This window comes from Phascolarctos cinereus, unplaced genomic scaffold, assembly GCF_003287225.1.
Source record: "Phascolarctos cinereus isolate Bilbo 61053 unplaced genomic scaffold, phaCin_HiC Scaffold_70;HRSCAF=602, whole genome shotgun sequence".
Classification (NCBI taxonomy): domain Eukaryota; kingdom Metazoa; phylum Chordata; class Mammalia; order Diprotodontia; family Phascolarctidae; genus Phascolarctos; species Phascolarctos cinereus.
Genome location: NW_027556080.1, coordinates 37,678 through 59,594, shown reverse-complemented (window position 1 = coordinate 59,594; position 21,917 = coordinate 37,678). Strand labels below are relative to the sequence as shown.

The following is a 21,917-nucleotide window of genomic DNA, read 5'->3' as shown; positions in this document are numbered from 1 at the left end:
AGGGTTGGGCTGATGACTTGGCACAGCTCTGTCTTACTTAAATCCAAATCACTTGCAAGTCAAAATGTCACTCTTGTAATTCACTGGTCCTCTTCTAAAATGAAGGATGAACAAAAATCAATGCCTATAACCCAATTGTTTAGGTTAATATAGTTTATACATACCTATATATATATATATATATATATATATATATATATATATATATATATGATATGAGTTATTCATATTTCTAATTTATGAACAACATATACATTTGTACATAGGTAAATACATGTGTATATTATATGTAATATATATATATATGTATATATATATGCGCACACATATATCCACACTTATGTGTGTATAAAGACAAGGTACTGCAACAGTTACAATCTAAACACTGTGTTTTCATCATCTTTTTAGAAGATGCTTTTTAGAAGCAAAGCCCACCTTCTTGGCTCCAAGCAGGCCAGGTAGCACAGTTCCACTGGGGCAGCTCCAAGGAAAACTTGCTAAATAGTGAGAAAGAGATTGTAGTGGAACCTTTCTGAGGACATTGCTGTGGACTCTACATGGACCTTGTGGCCTCCTTCTCATTGACATACATATTGTCTCCATGCAGAACCAGCCGTATCATCCAGAAGATTCTTCCTGTCATGTCTGCAATGGCAAACGAATTTTCAAATCAACAACATGCAAGAAAGTCTGTTAGGAAACGACAAAAAGGTCTATGTCAGATCCTAATTGGAAGAATCAGGCTTCTCTTTTCATGTTTATCTAGGAATAACAGCGCAGTGGTGGATCAGGTACTCTGACATTTTTCCATCTACTTTCCACACTCTTATAAGATATGCCACTGTGTAATAGTTTTCTGCAAACTTGCTTGGGGTTTTAGCCTATGCTGTCACTGAAAAAGAAAAAGGAAACATTCTGTTGGATGTCCATCTCCCCATAACTGATGTGGCTGGGTGCTTCACAATTCCTTTTCTGCACACTTACCAGTAAAATTCACTAGACTTCAGATTGTTTGAATCCTTGCCCCTAACAACTCCAAAGCAATTTAAAATGAAACATTTTCTTCCAATGAAAATTAAAGCAGAGTTAATTTGGTTTCAGTATTTATGAGGTGTTTTATGGCTTCCTCTAACTGTAGAAATAGTTAATACTGAGTCACACACCTCATCAATACAGTTTATGGCTCATATTCTAAACAGAAGGGCTAGAACTCAATAACAAAATGTTCCCTTTGACAAGACACAAGGAAAAAGGGAGTAAAAAGACTGAAAACATTAACTGTACTCCTCACCCTATTAAGAGAAAGATCGGTGACCATCCTACTTCATGGTTACTAGTAAATCAGAGAAAATGTAGGTCCCTGTTCATTTATTAAAAAAAAAAAGTCAACATAAACTGTTCTAATTCTTTTAGCTAATGTAGGAGTGTACCAGAAAAAAGATTATCTAGTATTAGCCCAAGAGATAACACACAAATTGTATTCCCTACCCCTTGAAAAAGGATTAGGTTAGGATTCAAGATTGAGGTTTAAGTCCTGGTACTATTGAGAACTTTCTAGGTGACTTTGAATGTTTGTTTGAAAAACAGATAATTTAGGAGAGTTTCTTTTAGTCAATTTAAATACTTAAAGGATTGTCATCAGAAAGTGGTGTCCTACTTAATGCCAAAGGGAAGAATTAGGAAGTCACAAGGTGGCATATTCTGATCTCATAAAAAGAGAAACTTTGTGACAATTAGAACTTTCAAAAGAAGAATGGGCTACCTTTGAGGTAGTGAGGTCTCTGTCACTGGAAATCTTCAGGCAAAGTATAGATGACCCTTTGATTTAATCCCCTGAGCTACTTAATAATTCAAAGTGTTTGAATGAGGAAAGAATACTATCCAGTCTTAGTCTTAGGAGACCTAGTTAAGAATCCCATTTCTGCTACTGTGTGACTGTTTCTTTGTCCAGAAAATAGTGATCTTTAAGATTCCCCAAAATTCTACTCTTCAGTGACATCTGTGAAGTGACAAAATGAAACAGTTTTCTCTTCCCTCTCTCTCTTCTCTCTGTCTCTCATTGAGATAAGAACCAGGCATTAATAGAGAGAAGGCACTAGAATTAATAACTTACAGGGATGTCTTGTTGAAAGTGGGATTTTAGGTAGAACGTTAAGGAAGCCAGGAAAACAAAAATGGCTATGAAGCAGGAAATGATTCACTGGTGCAACCAGTGAAAATGCCTGGAATTGAGAGATAGAGTTTCTAGTTTGAAGAACAATAACAAGGCCAATGCCTTAATGACTCAGAGTACATGAAAAGGTCTCCTTATTTCCTTCTATCCTTCCTTCCTTCCTTCTTTCTTCCTTCCTTCCTCCTTCCTTCCTTCCTCCTTCTTTTTTCCTTCCTTTCCTCTCCTCTCTGTCTCTCTATCCTTGTCTTTCTCTCTCTCCCTCCCTCTCCCTCCCTCCTGTCTTCTCTCTTTTATCTATGGATACTGTGGAGCTATTATATCCTTCTTTGTGTCTTAGACATCCCTGGTTCCATAAAACTTCTTTTTTGGAAATGTCATCTTCTATTTACTCAGATTTTCAGCCTTTCCTGAATTGGAACTTTTCTCAAGGTCAGCCTCCTCCCACTTTTGCACTCTTAGATGGTGGGATCTTGCTTCCTTTTGATCTGTATTATCTGGGCTCCCAACTTTGGTTTGCATTACTGCTGATGTCTGTGCTTAGAATGCGGGCAGGTAGATCTGACTTCAAATTGCTTCTCAGACACTTACTAGCTGTGTGACCCTGGCCAAGTCACTTATCTCCTATTTGCCTTGGTTCCTAATCTGCAAAACGGGGACACACTGGAGAAGGAAATAGAAAACCACTTCAGTGTCTGCCATAAAACCCCATGGACAGAATCCATGGGGTCAAGGCATGTTGGACATGACAGAATGACTGAACAACAAAAACAGCAGCAGCAACAGATCCCTATGTTTTGTCTTTGGGGTAACTCAGGTCAGAGTGCCGCAAAGAGCCCCTGAATGTGTCAGATTGATTTTGGGGGTTTGAAATTTTCATTTCACCTGGTTCAGTGTGATCAATGTATCTTCTTCTGATGGTTATTTAACTGATAGTAGACTATTTTTCCTTGTTATGTGTTAGTTTCATAAACTTTTACTCAACAAAATGTTAATATAACTGACAATTTAGAAAGCTTCTTCCCCTTATTTGATATTAGAGGGAGCTATTGTCATAGAGGAAATATCTATATCTCAGGAACTTAGAAAAGAAATAAAAAACTATGGGTCATGACAATGATGATGATGATGGTGGTCATAATAATAAGACCCAATAGCTATAATATGTAAGAGTTTCCAATTCAATTAGATGGTCATTGACGAAAAGGATCAAGCCACTTCATGTCTCTGGCCTTCAGTGTCCTCATAGATACACTCAGTTCCCCACCCCCCAAAGTCATCTTCAGTTTCAAGTCCTATGATCCTCTGGAATTCAATGGGATCTGCCTGGTAACCAAAAGAATAAGAACTCTTCTATGAGTGACCAATGTGGCTTACTGTCACTGCAAAACTTTTAGGGGCTGTTAGACAAATTTTCCTCCGACTTTTAAAAATAATTTTTCATGGTCCTTGTGCTCCATGGTAGACACATTTATCTAGGCAGACACATATTCTTTTATGTCAAGTTAAGTGACTGAGCATTCATCAAGTGTCAGCTATGTTTCAGTCACTATGTTAAGTGTAGGGGATTCAAAGAAAGGCACAAGACAGTCCCCTGCCCTCAAGGAGCTGCCATTCTAATGGGGGAGGCAACAAGGAAAAAACTATGTTCATACAATAAAAATGTTTAGTCTTCTTTCCCAGAAAGAAGGTAAAGACCCTTTGCTGATTGTCCTGGTAGGACTGCTTTTGGGGGATGATTAATCATATGCTGGGTTAGTAGAGAAGAATAGTGTTGTTTCTTGTTTCCCATTTGAGTGACTGTGGTGGGATGGTCATTTCTTAGTCCTATCCATAAGGCTGGTGTTCAAGGCTCACATACTGAGGTTGTCATTTCTCTTTTCAGTCTCCTTTAGACCCATCCCTGGAAGCAGTTTCCTCCCCAAAGCATAAACAGCACTTCAAAGGGGCAGCTGACCCAGTCCATACGTCTGACCATGCAGATCTGCTGGGGGAGGCCAAGAAGACTCTGCAGACAGAGGTGCGTGGATCATCTTCATAGAGTTTTCAGGGGAAGTTCTTCCTCAATAAACGTGAATGATAAACGCGCTGATTACTGGCTCTCCAGCCATTTTCTAATGTGTTTTTTAAAAAAATATGCTGATGGCAGTGTTCCTTTGACTATGGTTTCTGTAAGATCCAAATCGCTGCTTCTCTTTCAAAGAGAAGGTTTGAATTTTGCGAGTGGTAAGGTGGCCTTCAGGCAGAACACCATATACTGAGAATGAGGAAGCTGCTTCTTGGCACGCTTGAACCCAACAATTACACAGGGCTTCAATTTTTTATGTTGTCCCCAATACTATTAAATTTTAAAACAGCACTACAACTTTTGTGACATCTTATACTGCATACTATATAGGCCTACTGCAATTGTGTAATGTAGATACATTAACCACACTTGACATATATGGAAACTGAGTCTCAGAGAGTTTTAAGTGACTTGTCCACGATCTCACAACTGGTGTGTGATAGAAGTGTCAACTGAGTTCAACTTTCTGACCCCATCCAGCACTAATCATCACATCAGGCTGCCTCTCCTCACCAACCTGAGCAAAGTAACCGATGAATGAATATAATTAGAGGAGCTCTTCCCTCCATTTTCCCCTGGAAAGGAAGAACTCTGACTTCCAAAATTCAGCTCTATATCAAATCTACTTGCATCAGTGAGCACTTTATTAGGTGAAACCATAATATCAGCCTACGGAAAAAAGGACAACAAGGAAAAATTTCAATTCTTTTCTCTGTTGTATAAAGATCAGGACTGTGGATAGAAATTAATTAAAGAACCTCCATTTGCAAAAGACTCTCTACTACCTGAGCATGCTCGCCAAGGAGATCAAAGGCACAAAAATCACTAGGTTTTCCAGTAGGTAGAGTGCTTGGCCTAGAATAAGGAAGATTCAACTTCCTGAGTTCAAATCTGGCCTCAGGCACTTACTAGCTATGTGACCCTGGACAATTCACTTCACCGTTTTTGCCTCAGTTTCCTCATATGGTAAATGATCTGGAGAAGGAAATGGCAAAGTACTGCAGTATCTCTGCCAAGAGAACCGCCAAAGGGGTCATGAAGCGTCAGACATGACTGAAAAAAATCTTCCCTGTTATAGTCTATCTGATGAGATTCAACCTCATTTTTTTTTTTTTGCTGGGAAGAACTTTTCTGGCTCCCGACTCTGTCATCTAGTATGACAGTTTCCTCTAGCTTTAGATCACCTACAGATTTCATAAATAGGCCATCTGTGCTTCCATCTAAGTCAGTGATAAAAAAGTGTTAAACAATGTAAGGACCTTTGGAGATCTCTGGAGTACTTTACTTCAGACCTTCCTAACCCACTGTAATGAGCTCTTTGATTGTGGTCAGTGAACTGGTTTCCAACTCACAGAATTGTGTTTCTTTCTGTCCCACTTATTTCCATTTTTGTCAAATACTTTCCTGGAGTCTATGCAGAATATTTATATTTTTTGCAGCATTCTGCTGATGTGTAGTTAGGGGCAGCTAATGGATAGAGCAAAAGGAAGACCTGAGTTCAAAGACAATCTCTGCTGCCTCGGTTTCATCATCTGTAAAAAGGGACATAATAATGAAACTGGCCACACAGATGAAGATCAAATGAAATAATATTGTGAAGTGCTTCATACAGTGTCTGACACATAGAGGGCTCCTGAGAAATGCTTGTTTCCTTCTTTCCTTCCAGTAACCCTTTCAAAAAATAAAAAAGGAAACAGAATTAGTTCAGGAGACATTTGCTCTGTTATGTTGATTCCCTAGGTCTCTTCACTGATAGTAAATAGTGATGAGAACACTTTCCTTTCCTATAGCCCTTTGAAACCATTGAACTTTTCAAAGTGCTTTTACATTTATTAGATTATGTTATCATATTATGTTAATGGTAAAATACCAGTAGAGGAATGCTATGAAGAAGGTAGTTCAAGTATTCTCAACCTTGTTTTACAGATTAGGAAAGGTGTGATACAAAGAAATAAAGTAATTTGTTGAAGGCAGGAAAGACAGGTCTCGAATCCTGGTTGCCAGATCAGTGTTTTTGGTGACTTACTTCTCTGGGCCTCTGATTCTTCATCTCTCAAAGTGAGGGATTGGAATACATGTTATCTAAGATCTTTTCCAGCTCTAAAAATGAAGACTCTACCAACTCTTTATGGATGGCCCATGTCCTTTACCTTCAAATAAGAATCTATGACCACATTTATGTACAGAAGAAGAGACAGACAGCCTTCTTCTTTAAGATTAAAGAGCAATAGAATGACAGAAAAGTTGTCATTTAGAATTTTCTCCTTATAACTAAGTTGGTTCCTAATTTAGGAAATGCTTTCTCCTCATTTCACATTATAAGTCCATTTTGGTTGTTGAGCTTTCACAGCAGAAAAGCAAGTGAAAGAGTAAAACAAATTACAAAGCTAATTTTACCATTTCTCATAGTAGGATATTTTCAATTGTTAAAACCCAATAATGTTGCTTCAATCACTTGTTAAGGAGATCTCCCAAAGTCATGTGGAAACATATCTAGTGAATATGTGGTGGTCGCCAAACTTTTTTCTTTTTCTCTATAGAATCATCTACTGTATATCAAACCAACAAGGTATCAACAAGGCTTTATAAAAAAAAAGTAAAACCACCAGTTCAATGTCATCAGAATAATTGAACCAATAGTCTCATGCAGATAATTCATCACCTGGAAATCAGTGTTGCAAAAACTGTTCTTCCTCTCTTTCTTCACCTCCAATTCATACAAATATTGGTTTATTTAGGACTGAATATGTGTTGCAGAGGCCTTCCATAAAAATCTTGTTTTTCCTCATATTCTAGTTTTTTCATTGTGGAGGTTCTCTGGCTCCTGAAAATTGATTAGACAGTTCCATCATTAAGTTAGAGTGAAGTGTTCTATTTGTGTACACCAGCCTCCCTTTTCTCCTATTCATCTCAACCAATGATCTACACTGCAGATTTCCTTGAGGGGAAGTTGCCAGCATAACGAAATCCATATTTGGAGTATAATAATTGGACTTGCATGCTTGGCTTGCAAAGGAAGGAGCAAACAAGGGATGTCTGGACAAATCTCACTTTTGTAATTTACCTGCAGAAAACTGATGTCCTTCAGCAAGAGATCCAGTTGCTAACTCTGCAGGTGGAGCAGCAGCATCAACTTCATCAAGAGGCTGTGTGTGGGATGGCCAGGTGGCACAGTGGATAGAGTACAGGCCCTGGAATTAGGAGGACCTGAGTTCAAATCCAGTCTCAGACACTTGACACTTAGGCAAGTCACTTAACCACATTTCCTAGCCAAAAGAAGAAGAAGCAGCAGCTGTGTGTGCCTCATACCAAAGTGAAGAAAAGCTTTTGGAGCAGAAGTCCTGGAAGCTTTCAGAAAGGAAAATTGCTGCTGATGACTTCTTTCAAGGGAAATGGTATTTAGACAAGAAGAACATAAGACTCCATTAAAGTATATGGCAAGGAAAAACAAATATTTTAAATTATATTAATGACCTCAGTTGTACCCAGTGTGCATAAAAATAACATTGTTATTAGCATTCTTAAAAGTTTTTGGGGACTTGCTGATGTGGCAGAGCCAAGATGGCGGAGTAAATGCAATGACTTGCTTGAGCTCTCCCTCAGACCCCTCCAAATACCAGTAGAAAATGGCTCTAAACAAATTCTAGAACGGAACCCACAAAAAGGCAGAATGAAAGAAATTTCCAGCCCAATACAAACTGGTTGGCTGATTAGAAAGTTCAATTGCACCAGGCTGGGAGAGGAGCATAGTTCAGCTTGGGCCATGCAGACAATGACCTGGCCTCAGCAAACCTGGATCAGTCCTCAGGGGATTGAATCACGGAGAGCTGTGGTGGTTTCCAGTTTTCTCAACCCACAAACACCAAAGAAAACTTAGGTCAGTAAGAAATGTCTGCTGGACCACAGTGAGAGAGGAGGTTAGTCCTGCCCCAGTTCAGGCACAGCCCCGGGGATCCAGCTGCTTCCAGAGCTCTTGGCCCACAGACAGAGGGGGAATCAAGTGGCTGATCAGAGGGGGATTGTAGAGATCTCTTTCCTGTTGCTGAGGCAGGATATTGTTGCTTTGCCCATGCTTAGATATTGGTAGCAGTTCTGGGTAGTGATCCTGGGGCAAGGAGGAGCGTTGGCCTGGTGGAGCTTGTGCTGGTGGTAGAGAGAGAATCCTCCTCAAAGTTCCAAGGCAGAAAAGAGTGCTTGTGCACACTTAGAGAGTAGAGAGCAGGCCAAGAAAGGAATAAACACCTCACCCTTGATCATACCACCCTGAAAGAACGGAAAATTTACAGGTCCCAGTATCTCTGAAAATAGCTGCACAAAACCCCTGAAGCTTACCATCTCCACAGCTGAAGCAGAATACTATCTTAACAAGGACTTTAGAACTCAAGTAATTGGCTGGGAACATGTGCAAACAGCACAAAAAAGCAGACCATAGAATCTTCATTTGGTGACAAAGAAGATCTAAACATACAACCAGAAGAAGACAACAAAGTCAAAACTCCTACATCTAAAGCCTCCAGGAAAAATGTGAATCAGTCGTAGGCAACGGAAGAGCTCAAAAAGGATTTTGAGAAGGAAGTAAGAGAGGTAGAGGAAAAACTGGGAAGATAAATGAGAGTATTGCAAGAAAATCATGAAAAACACTTTGACAGTTAACTAAAGGAGACTCAAAAAAATAGTGAAGAAAATAACACCTTATAAAACAGAATAACCCAAATAGCAAAAGAGGTCCAAAAAGCCAATAAGGAAAAGTGTTTTTTTTTTTTGGGTACAGGTGCAGAGGGACAAAAAACTGACTAATTCCTATTCTCCTGATTTTGTGCAAAAGTAATTAGAAAGTCCATGTTACCCACAACTCATTATAAATACTTGATTTTTAGAGTGAGGAAATTTTGTCGTGGAATTTTAAAAGAAGATCCTATAAGAATGATTATCTCATGGTAGAATTTCAGACACAATAACACTTAGAAGGGAGCAGTATTTATGAAGAGAGAGGATTACTTTTGAAATGATTGGTTGGCCAATGAGAGCCCTTCACTAGGAGCATGCACAATACACTCTGGCTGATGTGTCTTCCTTCATGGAATTTTGGTGAGCCAGTTTGTATTCTTGCTCTGAAGAGCAGAGTAGGTGCCTCTATTCCTATTATCTCTGTTACTCTCTAATACTCTATTACTATTACTAAAACAGGAATTGTATCAGGCCAAGCGAATTGAACATGCTCCCTGAGGACTGGGTTCTCATTGGTCACTCACATCCTAGTACTGTTCTCCATGATCTCAGAATCTAACTGGAACACAGCATGTACATAACTAACATTGAGCCACTTTTAACAAAATAAAAACAAACACATTATAGGTCATCCACTTTACAGTGTTATTGTTCATGCCATTCATGAGAGGCAACATGGTGTAATGCAGGACTTAGGATGAGATCTGCATCTGGATCCTGGCTCAACCCATTGGTTGTTGGCTGACCTTGAATAAATAGCTTCAACTCTTAGGGTTTGTTTACTCATGTATACAGTGAGGATGATAAGACTTAAGCAAGAGGATTGTAGTAAATCTCAAATCAGTTAATGGATCTAAAATGCTTTGTAAACTTGTAAGTGCCCTGCAAATGTAAGGTGTTATCATACATAAGAAAATTCTGTGCCACCAAAAGAAATTACTGCCCTTTGGGGAACACACTGGCAAATAAATTTTGAGCATTTATTTTTAAAATAATCTTAGTGTATAACTAAACAATATGGTTGCAATTAGTGAAAAAGAATCTAGAGTTCTGTTTTGGGAATCATTTGGTCTGGTTTGAAAAATTTTAGTTTTACTAGTTTAAAAAATACATTTTTAATGTGAGCCCTTATCTGAGGTTCTACTAAAGTTTTGATTCCTTTGTGAATGAAAGATGGCTTGTGCTGCACTTTAGGAGTGTCAGTACATATTCTTTTCTTCTTCCTCCCAAACCAATTGTTCTCAACATCAACAAAGGCTTCATCAAAAATAATTTTTTCATTGTCCATTGTATTACGGTTACATAAGTAAATAGTAGGACTAGTTTTTTTAATCCCATAAGACATTATGTGTTCAACTATTTACTGATTTGAAACTCTATATACATGTCAGTTACCTTACTCAACTTGTGTGAACATGTTGTTAAGCCTTTTTGTGGGTTTGATTATGTTTTTATGAAGGATGTGTGTTATCCCCTGGCAACACTACCACCATCTAGTGGATTGGATTCTCCTAGTGTTCAGTTCAGAGAATTGGATGCTCACCAGTCAGCAGGCAGGGTGCCAAAGGTCAGTGGGATCCCAATGTATTCACCTTTTAAGGGAGGCTTCAATCTCATTTTTAACCTCTTCCTCCTTTTTCTCTCTTTTCCAGAGCATAGCCTGGCATAACAGAGAGAACCTGAATCATATTGGTGGCCAGGGAAGGGTAATGGTGGGGAGGGAGAGAGGATGTTACTCCCCCAGGAATCCATTAACATTTCTTGAGGCAAAGGTACATGAGCTCCTTGGCCTCCCAACCACATCGCTTGAGAAGAAGGCCCCAGACTCCAAGGCAAAAAAAAAAAAAAGTAGGCCCCACATTCCAGATTTTTATTAAGATGAGATGATTTCCTGGCTTTGGGGATGTCTTGATATGAGAAGAGGCTCAGGCACTTGGCAGCAGTGAAATCACTACAATATGGGGAAACAAAAGACCTCCACTTTGACCCCTAATATGACCATGTGTTACCTGGTAATGTAGGTCTGTCTGTATCAAATACCATTCCAAGAGAGGGAAACCCATAACTATGGAGTCAGTCTGGGTCTCTGGGGGTGAAAGAAAAATATTGGTGTATTTCGTCTCTGATGATTCCAAGTTAATTTCCTCCCACAAGGAGTCCAAAGTACAGGATTTTTCAAGGGCTTTACAAGCCTGGGGAAATGGTAGAAATCAACAGAAGAGGAGGAAAGTGGTAGAGCTGGTTTATGGACTACTGTTAGTCTTTTCTGTGTTTTCTGAGGGGTGGAACAAAGGTCTTCCAGTGCCTAAATTATGCATGTCTTCTCTGGAGTGCCCTTTATCAACATCTGTGGAGTCCTAGATGTTTGTCATATTGAAACATCATGCTGTGATTTCCTTGGAGGCAACACAGGAGGAGAAGCCACCCGAGCCAACGAGAAAGTGATTTTTGAAGTTCCCTCCATTGAATCTAGTCTATTTAGGCCCACACAGAGCCTGGAGCTCAGACTCACGAGTCGGGGTCTAGTTTGCCTCCTTAATTTTTTCTCTGTCTTAGTGACCATTTCACATGACGACAGAAGTAATGAAAGCATTGCTTCTGTTTTGAAATGAATTAGTTGGAAATAACATCTCACCCCATCTCAACTAAGCCAAAGTTTGGCTTCATTCTATTTACTTTTTTAAAAAAAATTTAAAATTTTTAGGCCATTGGGGTGAAGTGACTTGCCCAGGGTCACACAGCTAGTAAGTGTCAAGTGTTTAGTCTGAGTCCGGATTTGAACTCAGGTTCTCTTGACTTCAGGGCCAGTGCTCTATCCACTGTGCCAATCAGCTGCCCCTGGTTTCCTTCTAAAGATACCAATTCTCAGGTGCCTTTCACAAATGGAACCAAAAACATTAACCACAAGAAGTTTTCACTCACATGGAAGTATGATTTTCTGTTACAAAGCACTTCACCTCTATTGTCCTGACTGATCCTCACAATCACCCTGTGGGGTAAGGAGGAGAAGGATTCTGATTCCTGTTTTAGACGAAGAACTGAGGCCTAGGCAGGTGAGACAAATCTTGGCCTCAGAACCCTGGCTATCTAAGTCCTCCTCTAGTACTCCACTTAGTTTGCTGCTGAAGTGGATGCAGATTACATTTGTTAATGACTTTAACTTGCATTGAAAAGAATGACTGACTAATCAGTTACGGCTCCAGTAGGGGTAACCCCAGAAACAGTCAGGGTCTTAAGACCTTCTGAAGGACCATCTCCTTTTTTTCCACATAGGGAGAAGCTCAGGGCGAACTCAACCAAAGGGAGACTTTGCTGACAGAAGATTTGGATGAGAAATTCATGCAGCTGGAGAAGGAAAAAAGTCAACAGATTCTGATGAGTATTGAGCAGAGCTTGTTGCAGAATCCTCCAATGGTTAGGCTGGAAGAAAATGTGATGAAACTTAAGAAAGAGCTCAGTGAAATGGAAATGGCAAATCAAATCATGAAAACTCAGCTGAGGAAAGTCATCCACATCCATGTAAGTTGAGATAAGTGAGGTTTCTTCAGAAACTCAACCAGGGGTTTTGTTTGTCAGTATTGTGGGAAGCTCCTCTATTTCATTTAAACAAACAGGTGCCCTTTTTGTTCTTCACTTATGGGAAGTTCACTTAGGTCGCACGGAAAAAAATTGTTTTTACACGTAATTAGGGGAAAATAAAATATTTAAAAAAGATATTTAAGTTTTGTTAGTATTACTTTTGTTATAAAAGCTTAAAGCTGCTCTAAGACTTTTGGAACAGACTGTATTTACAGCAATGAAAACTATACGATTGAGCCGAAAAAGTAGATGCCTAAGACATTATGAATTAGATATTAAGAAATTTATTTGAATATACAATATCAGTTCATGGAGACATCATACCAAAAAAAGGACACTTTTTCAGGAAGTTGTTTTAAAATCTAGTTTGATGCTCTATGTTACCACTGATCATAAAGAAATGGCTCTCTCATAGAGTTGTCTTAATCAAATGAATGTCAAAAATCCTGTGCTGTTGATGCTACTTTTTCCTTTACTTTTCATTACTTTTCCCCCCTCATAGCTTGTGGATTTTAGAGAATCTGTTACGAAGATGATGGGCTTTAACATCAAAATTCCAGACAAGGAAATCACTAATCAATTCTGGCCCCCCATCAATCCTTATGGAATTAATTACGTCTAAAGGCAGATCAAAATTACTGTTGCTTGTAAGACTGGCCAAGAGAACCAATGACACAAAAGACATTTGGCGCTTTTTTTCTTCACTGTCACCAACCAGACTTCATTTGTTTTCTGTAATTTTTGTATATAAGATGTTAGAAAATAGATAATGAATAAAATATATTTGGCATTTTCATTTATGTATTCTGTGATCTTTGCCACTTGATTTTTCTCCTCCTTTCTCTCTTATTTAACCCTTTCATGTAGTTTCTTTCTCCTTTTGCTATAGCTTATTCTAGATTTGTTGTTTATAATTCATTTGCGATAGCCTAAACCTGAGATTTCATCACTGTGTGAACTCCACTGATGCATATCAGCAATTCTGTAGTTCATAGTACTGGCTTTTACTGACATTTTAGCCTGTAACTTATTGTCTTATTTTCTTGGGATGCTGATAGGTTAGATGGCAAATCCAGAGTAACACAACTAGTATGTGTAAGAGTAGGATTTGAACCTAGGTCTTCCTGTGTCCACGGTCAACTTTTATTCCACTAAAGGCACAGTGCTGTTAAAAGCAGGACACTCGTTCTTTCATATTTTTAGTTCATTTTATTCATTCTCATTATATTTCATTGTCCTCCAATTGTTCTGATTGATGTCTGGCCACTGGACCCAGATGGCTCGGGAGAAGAAAGTGAGGCTGGTGACTTTGCACAGATCTCTATCCCTCAAATCAAAGTCAAATGCAAGTCATGTCATCTCTCTGATGTCATGTTCCTTTTCAAGAACAAGTGACCCCCCCACACACACACACACTTACACACTTAAGCACCTATTACTTGCCAGGTAAATGTGCTAAGCCCTGGGGATACAAAATGAGAGCAAGGCCAGTGTCTGCCCTCATGGAGATCTCAATCTAATTGTAGAGACATCAAGCAAACAAAATGTGTACAAACAAGCTCAATACAGGATAAATAGGATATAAAAGAGGGAAGGCACTAGTATTGTGAGGCATTGGAAGGGGCAGCTTGGTGGCAAAGTGGATAGAGCACCTGGAGTCAGAAGGATCTGAGTCAAATTAGCCTCAGATATTTACTGGCTGTGTGACCCTGGGCAAGTCACCTAACCCTGATTGCCTTTAAAAGAAGAAAAATGTGAGGTATTGGAAAAGCCTCCCTGTAGAACGTGGGATTTCAGCTAGGACTGAAGGAGCAGTAGGCTGAGATGGGGAGCATTCCAGGCATGGGGGACAGCCAGAGAAAATGTCTGACGTTGAGAGATGGAGTATCTTGTTTGTGGAACAGCCAGCAGGCCAGTGTCACTGGATAGAATTTTGGAGAGTAAGAAGATAGAATATTGTGAAGGGATTTGAATGTCAAATATAGGATTCTGTATTTGATCCTGGAGATAATAGGGAACTATTGGAGGTTACTGAGTATGAATTGACGTGGTTGGACCTGCACTTTAGGAGAATCACTTTGCTTACCCCTAGATCCGTGGGAAGAGTAGTTAGTCACCTTGTAGGGGACCCAACCTGCCAGTGCCAGTGGGAGTTTAGAGCATGAGCCCAGAGGAAACAATATGTCACTTTGTCCTTCTTGTGTCTCTGCTCCCAGTGCAGGTGCTTCAACTGACACTGTTCGTTATTGCTTTGAGGATGTTATGATTGTCTCTGTTCAGTTCTGTCTACCCTTGGGAACTTCCCAGGTCACCTCAATGGTTTCATCTGAAAATATTCACTTGCTTCAGATCAGAAAGAAACAAACACAAAGAGATTGATGTTGTCATGTGTGCCCAGGCACCATGGCCAGGTGAGAGATAGGGCAGCCAACTTTGTTCTACCCAGCTCTTGATGAGGCAACTCATTACAGCCTTCCTGCTTCAAAGCCCAGTGGGGCACCCTGGGAAAATACTCCTCAAGGGAATGCCTACCTTACTTCCTTGTTGTTGTTCTTCAGTCATTTTTCACATGAGTCTGACTCTTTGTGAGCCCATTTAGGTTTTTCTTGATAAAGATATTGGAGTGGTTTGCTATTTCCTTCCCCAGCTCATTTTACAGAAGGCAGGTAAATGTCAACACCAGGATCCCCCAGGTGCCCTACGAGAGTCAGGAGAAGTGGCAGACTCCAGCTGAGAGAACCACCACATAGGCCAGCCTAGCCTAGGTGGGCAGACTTCATCCAGCAGCCAGACGTCCCAGTGATTTAGCTTAGGTCAAGGTAGGGAGGCTTCCTCAAGTGGCTGGACTTCTTGTGCTTCTGTGCAGCTCTGCAGGGCAGAGTCCCAGCTTCCAGACTTCCAAGTGCTTCACTATAGTCCAGGTGACACACAGAACAACCCTACTTGGCTAGCCACCAGCACACCCCAGGACCAGCTCAACATGTAGGCTGCAGGCCCAGCGGCAGCATGAGGCCCAGCACACAAGGCCAGCAATCAGGGCTCTTACCCCCAGCACAAGAAGCTTTCAACAGTGAACCCTGTGCTCCAGCAGGACAGCTGTACTTTAAAAACCAAGAAATTGGCTAACATCATGGGAAAAAAGCAAAAACAAACACTGATCACAGACTCTTTCTGTGGGGACAGGGAAGATCAAAACACAAACTCAGAAGAAGACAACCTTGTCAATAAACCTGGACCTGGAACCTCAAAGCAGAGTAGAAACTGGCCTCAAGCCCAACAAGCCTTCTTGGAAGAGCTCAAGAAGGATTTTAAAGGTCATATTAGAGAGGCAGAAGAAAAAGGGGGAAATGAATGAGAGGCATGCAGAGAGCGTCAATAGCTTGGAAAAGAAAGGACAAAAATTGATCGTAGAAAGTAATTCCTCACAAAATATAATTGGCCAAATGGAAAAAAAAATCCACTGAAGAAAGCAACTTCTTGAAAAGGAGAATTGGAAATCGAACTCTGCAAGCCGGGAATCACCCAGAAAAACCTGGAAAGCTAACCAAGAAAGACAGGGAGCAGCAGTCCAGTAGCCCAGGTAGCTTGAGGCCTTAACCTGGAAGGGCCCTCTTGCTCAGGGGGAAGGGGAGCAGTATGGAACAGGAGGAGTTCCAGCAAGCTAGCAGAAGGCCCCAGTTTAGCATACCAGGAGGAGATCCTGACACCCAGGTGGTGGAGCAACACCAATACCAGGATCCAAGAGTGCCTCTGTATGGGCAGGGGAACCAGTGGAAACCAGCTTGGAAAACCACCATGTCCCTTGGCATTCTATGGCAGTCTCAAAATGCCTCAGCAAAAATCTGTGAAGCTCTCCAAGGGGACCCAGGCAGATAGACATCCTGCAACATCCATCTGAAAGCAAAAGGAAAGTCAAAGTAGCCAACATCCAGGAGCCAGACTACCCAGTCTTACCCCTAGAGTTCCAGTGCTGCTGATTCTAGCCCAACATCAAGTAAGTTGCCAGACCCTACAGCCTCCAACTACCAACATTGGGGGCCAGCAACAAGACAGTGACCAGGCCCAAAGCTCCCAACACAAGGAGCTTGGGTCAGTGCCCTTTGCTCCCCAGCACAGGAACTCAATTTCTCACAAGGCCAGGAAAGAAGCAAACACCATGAGTAAAAGCAAACATACCACAGATTCATATTATGAGAACAGTGAAGATCAAGGCAGAAATTCTGAAGAGGACAACATTGTCAATAGACACATATGTGGAACCTCAAAAGGGAATATGAGCTGGTCTGAAGACCAAAAAGCCTTCTTAGAAGAGCTTAAGAAGGATTTATTTTTTTGTTTTTTGATGGGGCAATTGGGGTTAAGTGACTTACCCAAGGTCACACAGTTAGTAAGTGTTAAGTGTCTGAGAATGGATTTGAACTCAGGTCCTTTTGACTCCAAGCCCAGAGCTTTATTCACTGTGCCACCTCACTGCCCCTCAAGAAGGATTTCAAAAGTCAAATTAAAGAGGTACAAGAATCCTTAAAAAACACAATTGGCCAACTGGAAAAAAGTGCATAGCAGAAAACAAGTCCATAAAAAATACAATTGGCCAAATGGAAAAAAAAGTACACTGAAGAAAACAAGTCCCAAAAAACACAATTGGCCAAATGGGAGTAAGGTACAAAATCTAATAGAAGAAAACAATTTGTTAAAAATTAAAATTGAGTAAATGGAAGCTAATGACTCTATGAGAGAGCAAGAATCAGTGAAATAGAAACAAAAAGTGAAAAAAAATAGATGAAAATGTAAAATACCTCATTGGTAAAACAACTGACTTGGAAAATTGATCCAGGAGAGACAATTTTATAATTGTTGGTCTACCTGAAAATCATGACAAATGAAAGAGCCTGGACAGTGTCTTTCAGGAAATCATCAAGGAAAACTGCCCGGAGGTCCTAGAACCAGAGGGTAAAATAGCCCTAGAAAGAATCCACTGATCACCTCCTGAAAGACATCTCAAATTGAAAATGACAAAGAATATAGTAGCCAAATTCCAAAGTTACCGGGTCAAAGAGAAAATACTGCAAGCAGCCACAAAGAAACAATTTAAATATCATGGAACCAAAGTCAATATTACACAAGAACTTGCAGCTTCTACATGATAAGGCAAAGGAGCTTGGATTACAACCAAGGATCAACTACCCAATGAAAATGAGCATGATCTTTCAGGGGAGGAGATGGATATTCAACAAAAAAGGGAACTTTCAAATCTTCCTGATAAAAAGATCAGAACTCAACAGAAAATTTGATCTTCAAATACAAGACTCAAGAGAGACATAAAAAAGTAAACAGGACAGAAAGATACAATATGTTGTTAAGAAAGACAAACTGTTTACATCCCTACAAGGGAAGATGACACTTGTAATTCTTGAGAATAGTAGTGTTATTACACCATGTTAAAGGGGTATACATGAAGGGGGTGGATATAAGTTGAAAAAAAAGAAAGTAGAATTGGCCAAATGGAAAAGGAGGTACAAAAGCTAAGTGAAGTCAACTATTCCTTAAATATTAGAATTGGGTAAGTGGAAGCTAATGACTGTATGAGACAGCAAGAATCATCAAACAAAACCGAAGGAATGACAAAATAGAAGAAAATGTAAAATTCCCCACTGGAAAAACAACTTACCTGGATAATAGATCCCAGAGACATAATTTAAGAATTACTGGCCTACTTGAGATCCATGGGGGAAAAAAAAAACCTTCCAATAAATTGTCAAGCAAACTTTCCCTGAATTCCTAGAACCACAGGGTAAAATATCCATGAAAAGAATCCAGCTATGACCTCCTGGATGACATACCAAAAAGAAAACTGCAAGGAATATCATAAGCAACTTTCAGAATTATCAGATTAAGGACAAAATACTGCAAGCAAGCAGAAAGAAACAATTTAAATATCATGGAACCAGTCAGGATTATGCAGGACCTAACAGTTTCTACATTAAAGGATTAGAGGGCTTGCTTGGCTTATCACATTCTGCAAGGCAGAAGAGCTTGGATTGCAACCAAGAATAAACTACCCTGAAAAACTGAGCATGATCTTTCAGGAGAGGAGATGGAATTCAATGAAATATGCAACTTCCAATGTTCCTGTTGAAAAAATGCAGAGGCGAACAAAGAATTCAGTCTTCAAATATAAGAATCAAGAGAGGCATAAAAAGGCAAATAGGAAAGAAAAAAAATATATTATTCATCAAGGTTAAACTGTTTACTTCCCTACATGGGAAGGTGATACTGGCTGTCTTTTTTTTATTTTTTTTTTTATTTTTTGGGCACTTGGGATTAAGTGACTTGCCCAGGGTCACACAGATAGTAAATGTCAAGTGTTTTGTCAGACATGGGATTTGAACTCTTTTTTGAGCCCTTTTGGCTTCCAGGGTAGTGCTCTATCCATTGTGCAATCTAGCTGCCTCTGGAAGATGATACTTGTAACTTTTGAGAACTGCATCTTTCTTATGACATTTAGAAGGGGGTATATATAGACAGAGGGTGTGAGTACAAGTGGACTTTGATGTGAAGCTTAAAAAAATAACTAAGGTATTAAAAATGATTGTACTGGGAGAAGACAAAAGGAGGATGGAAAAAAGGGTAGATTACATCACATGAAGGGACACAAAGACTTATTACAGGAGTATAAAATAAGTGAGGGAAGTAAGCATTGTTTGAACTTTATTCATTAGATTGGGCTGAAAGAAAGAATAACATACCCCTTCAATTGGATCGAAAATCTATCTTCCCCCATAGGACATAGGAGGGGAAAGGGGAAAGAAAAAGGTGGGTGGGTGGATAGAAGGGGGGCAGAAGGGAGGGGAAAAGGGAGAGGGGATGGTAGAAGTGAAGGCAGATTGAGGGAAGCTATGGTCAGAAGGAAAACACTGGTGAGGAGGGAAAGGGAGAGAGGAGAGAGAAAAGCATAAATGGGGTTGGGGAAATTGGATGGAGAGAAAGACACAATTAATAATCCTAAGTGTGAATGTGAATAAGATGAACTCTCCCATAAAAGAAAAGCAGATAGCAAAGTGTATTAAAAACCATGAACTACAATGTGCTGTTTACAAGAATCCCATTTGAGAGATCCACACAGAGTAATGGTAAAAGGCTTAATTAACCATATTAATAATGGCATTAACAGAAATCATATGATTATCTCAATAGATGCAGAAAAAGCTTTTGACAGAATACAGCGGCCATTCCTGTTAAAATCACTAGAGAGCATAGGAACACACGGAGTTTTTCTTAAAATGATAAATAGCATCTATCTAACACCATCAGCAAGCATTATAAGTAATGGGGATAAGCTAGAAGCATTTCTAATAAGATCATGGGTACAACAAGGTTGTCCATTTATCACCGCTGTTATTTAATATTGTACTAGAAATATTAGCTTTAGCTATAAGAGAAGAAAAAGAAATGGAAGGAATTAGAATACTCAATGAAGACACAAAGCTATTACTCTTTGCACATGATATCATGGTACACTTAGAGAATCCTAGAGAATCAACTAAAAACTACTCAAAATGATTCACAACTTTAGCAAAGTTGCAGCATATAAAATAAACCCACATAAAACATTGCCATATCTATTACTAAAAAAGCCCTGCAGCAAGAGAGACAGAGAAATTCCATTTAAGGTAACTGTAGGCCATATTAAATATTTGGGAGTCTACCTGCCAAGACAAACCCAGGAAGTTGATGAACACAATTACAAAACACTTTTCACACAAATACAGAAGGGGGTTCAGACATTCCTTGGTGAGGTTAGGGAGTTAAGGGCGAGCTTTCTCAGTCCACTGCTTCCTTGGTTGCAAACCATCAGAGTTCTGTCCTCCTTTAAGAAACAAAACTTCAACTGAAATGAGTGAAGGAAATGTTTATTTACAGTTCTTGCAAGAAGCAGGTGCATGGGTACCCAGAGGGACACAGACACACACACACACACACACACACACACACACACACACACACACACACAGAAATGCACACACAGTGACAGAAGCTGGAGCAAGCCTTTTATGCAGTTAGTTTTCTTGCCCCTCCCTTCAGAGCCAGGATTGCTGGCTCTGCTCTTCTGGGTTCCAATCTTCCTGATACTCCCACTTCACAACATGTCCTCCCTCCTGTTAACATAGGAAATTTGCCTAGTTTTGTGCTACTGCTCCCCTCTAGGCAGAGAGGTTTAGTATCAATGAATGCATTATGCATGCACACTCTAAGTAAAGCTTAACCTTTGTCCTACTTCCAGCCTCTTTAACCAAACAACCAGTTTCATCCACTTTTAGCTGGTTCTAGAACCTCTCACCTAGAGCTACCTTTTCTCTCAATTTCCTCATATGGAAATATAATCATTTCTTACCTCTCTCATAATCAGGTCTAAATAATTGGAAAAATATCAGGTCATGGGTAGGCTGAGATAATCTAATAAAAATAACAATTCTTCCAAAATTAATTTATCCCATGCCATACCAATCAGACTACCAATTATCATTTTATAGAGCTAGAAAACATAATAACAAAATTCATCAGGAGGAACAAAAAGTCTAGAACATCAAGAGCATTAATGAAAAGAAATGCAATGGAACGTGGCCTATCCATATCAGGTGTTTGAAAGGTCAACATTCTACTGGCATAGCAGCACAACCATTTAATATGACACAGGATCCTTCTATGGACTGATCTGGGATTTGCATTTTCCTCTTTTATTGGATACAATACAAAACTTGATCTCTTTTATCTGTTAGAAAAAGCAGAGTATATCATATACTTCTTCTTACAAGTCACTATATCATTTTTCAGACTACTTTGGAAAAAAGTAAGAGACATATAGCCATCAAAATCACAGCTGTGTGATCTGGTCTCCAAGCAGCTTCCTGGTTTATAGTTCTTATAACATATATACACACACACATTTATAAATATATACACAATGCATATATGCATGTATGCATATGTACATGTATATATAGCATAAACCTATATATATTTATGCATATATATTGATATGTGGGTCCACATATATATACATACACACACACATATGTATATATATATACATATATATATATATATACACACACACATACACATACACATACACACAGTGACACACATATCCATACATACATCATAGATACATCTTTCTCTCTCTCTCTCTCTCTGTATATATACTATCCCTTCTTAATTGTAGTCTTCTGTGGTGGTGGTGTAATGCAGAACATTATTTTGCCATTTAGGTAGTAGAACCCTTTAGGCCATGGAAAACAGAAGTTGCTGCTTAATCTTGCCCTAGACCTCTTTCCTCCTGAATCTAAACAATAGTGAAATGTACTCTTGTGT

The 21,917-nt window shown here is 39.5% G+C and overlaps 1 protein-coding gene across 1 annotated transcript; it reads left to right on the top strand.

Annotated features, from left to right (window-relative positions):
• Window positions 1–557: 557 nt before the first annotated feature.
• On the top strand, window positions 558–13,341 carry LOC110204042 (uncharacterized). Its single transcript, XM_020980403.2, has 5 exons — window positions 558–791; window positions 4,056–4,190; window positions 10,426–10,533; window positions 12,240–12,485; window positions 13,048–13,341. Exons 1-5 carry the CDS (start codon window positions 558–560, stop codon window positions 13,165–13,167), a joined length of 843 nt encoding a protein of 280 aa, XP_020836062.1. The 3' UTR covers window positions 13,168–13,341.
• Window positions 13,342–21,917: the final 8,576 nt, after the last annotated feature.

Bases quoted from the DNA above. Each gene is read 5' to 3' on its own strand.
- LOC110204042 (XM_020980403.2), top strand. From the start codon at position 558: ATGGACCTTGTGGCCTCCTTCTCATTGACATACATATTGTCTCCATGC. The intron at 792-4,055 runs GTACTCTGACAT...TTCTCTTTTCAG, and splicing joins ACAGCGCAGTGGTGGATCAG to TCTCCTTTAGACCCATCCCT. The intron at 12,486-13,047 runs GTAAGTTGAGAT...CCCCCCTCATAG, and splicing joins GGAAAGTCATCCACATCCAT to CTTGTGGATTTTAGAGAATC.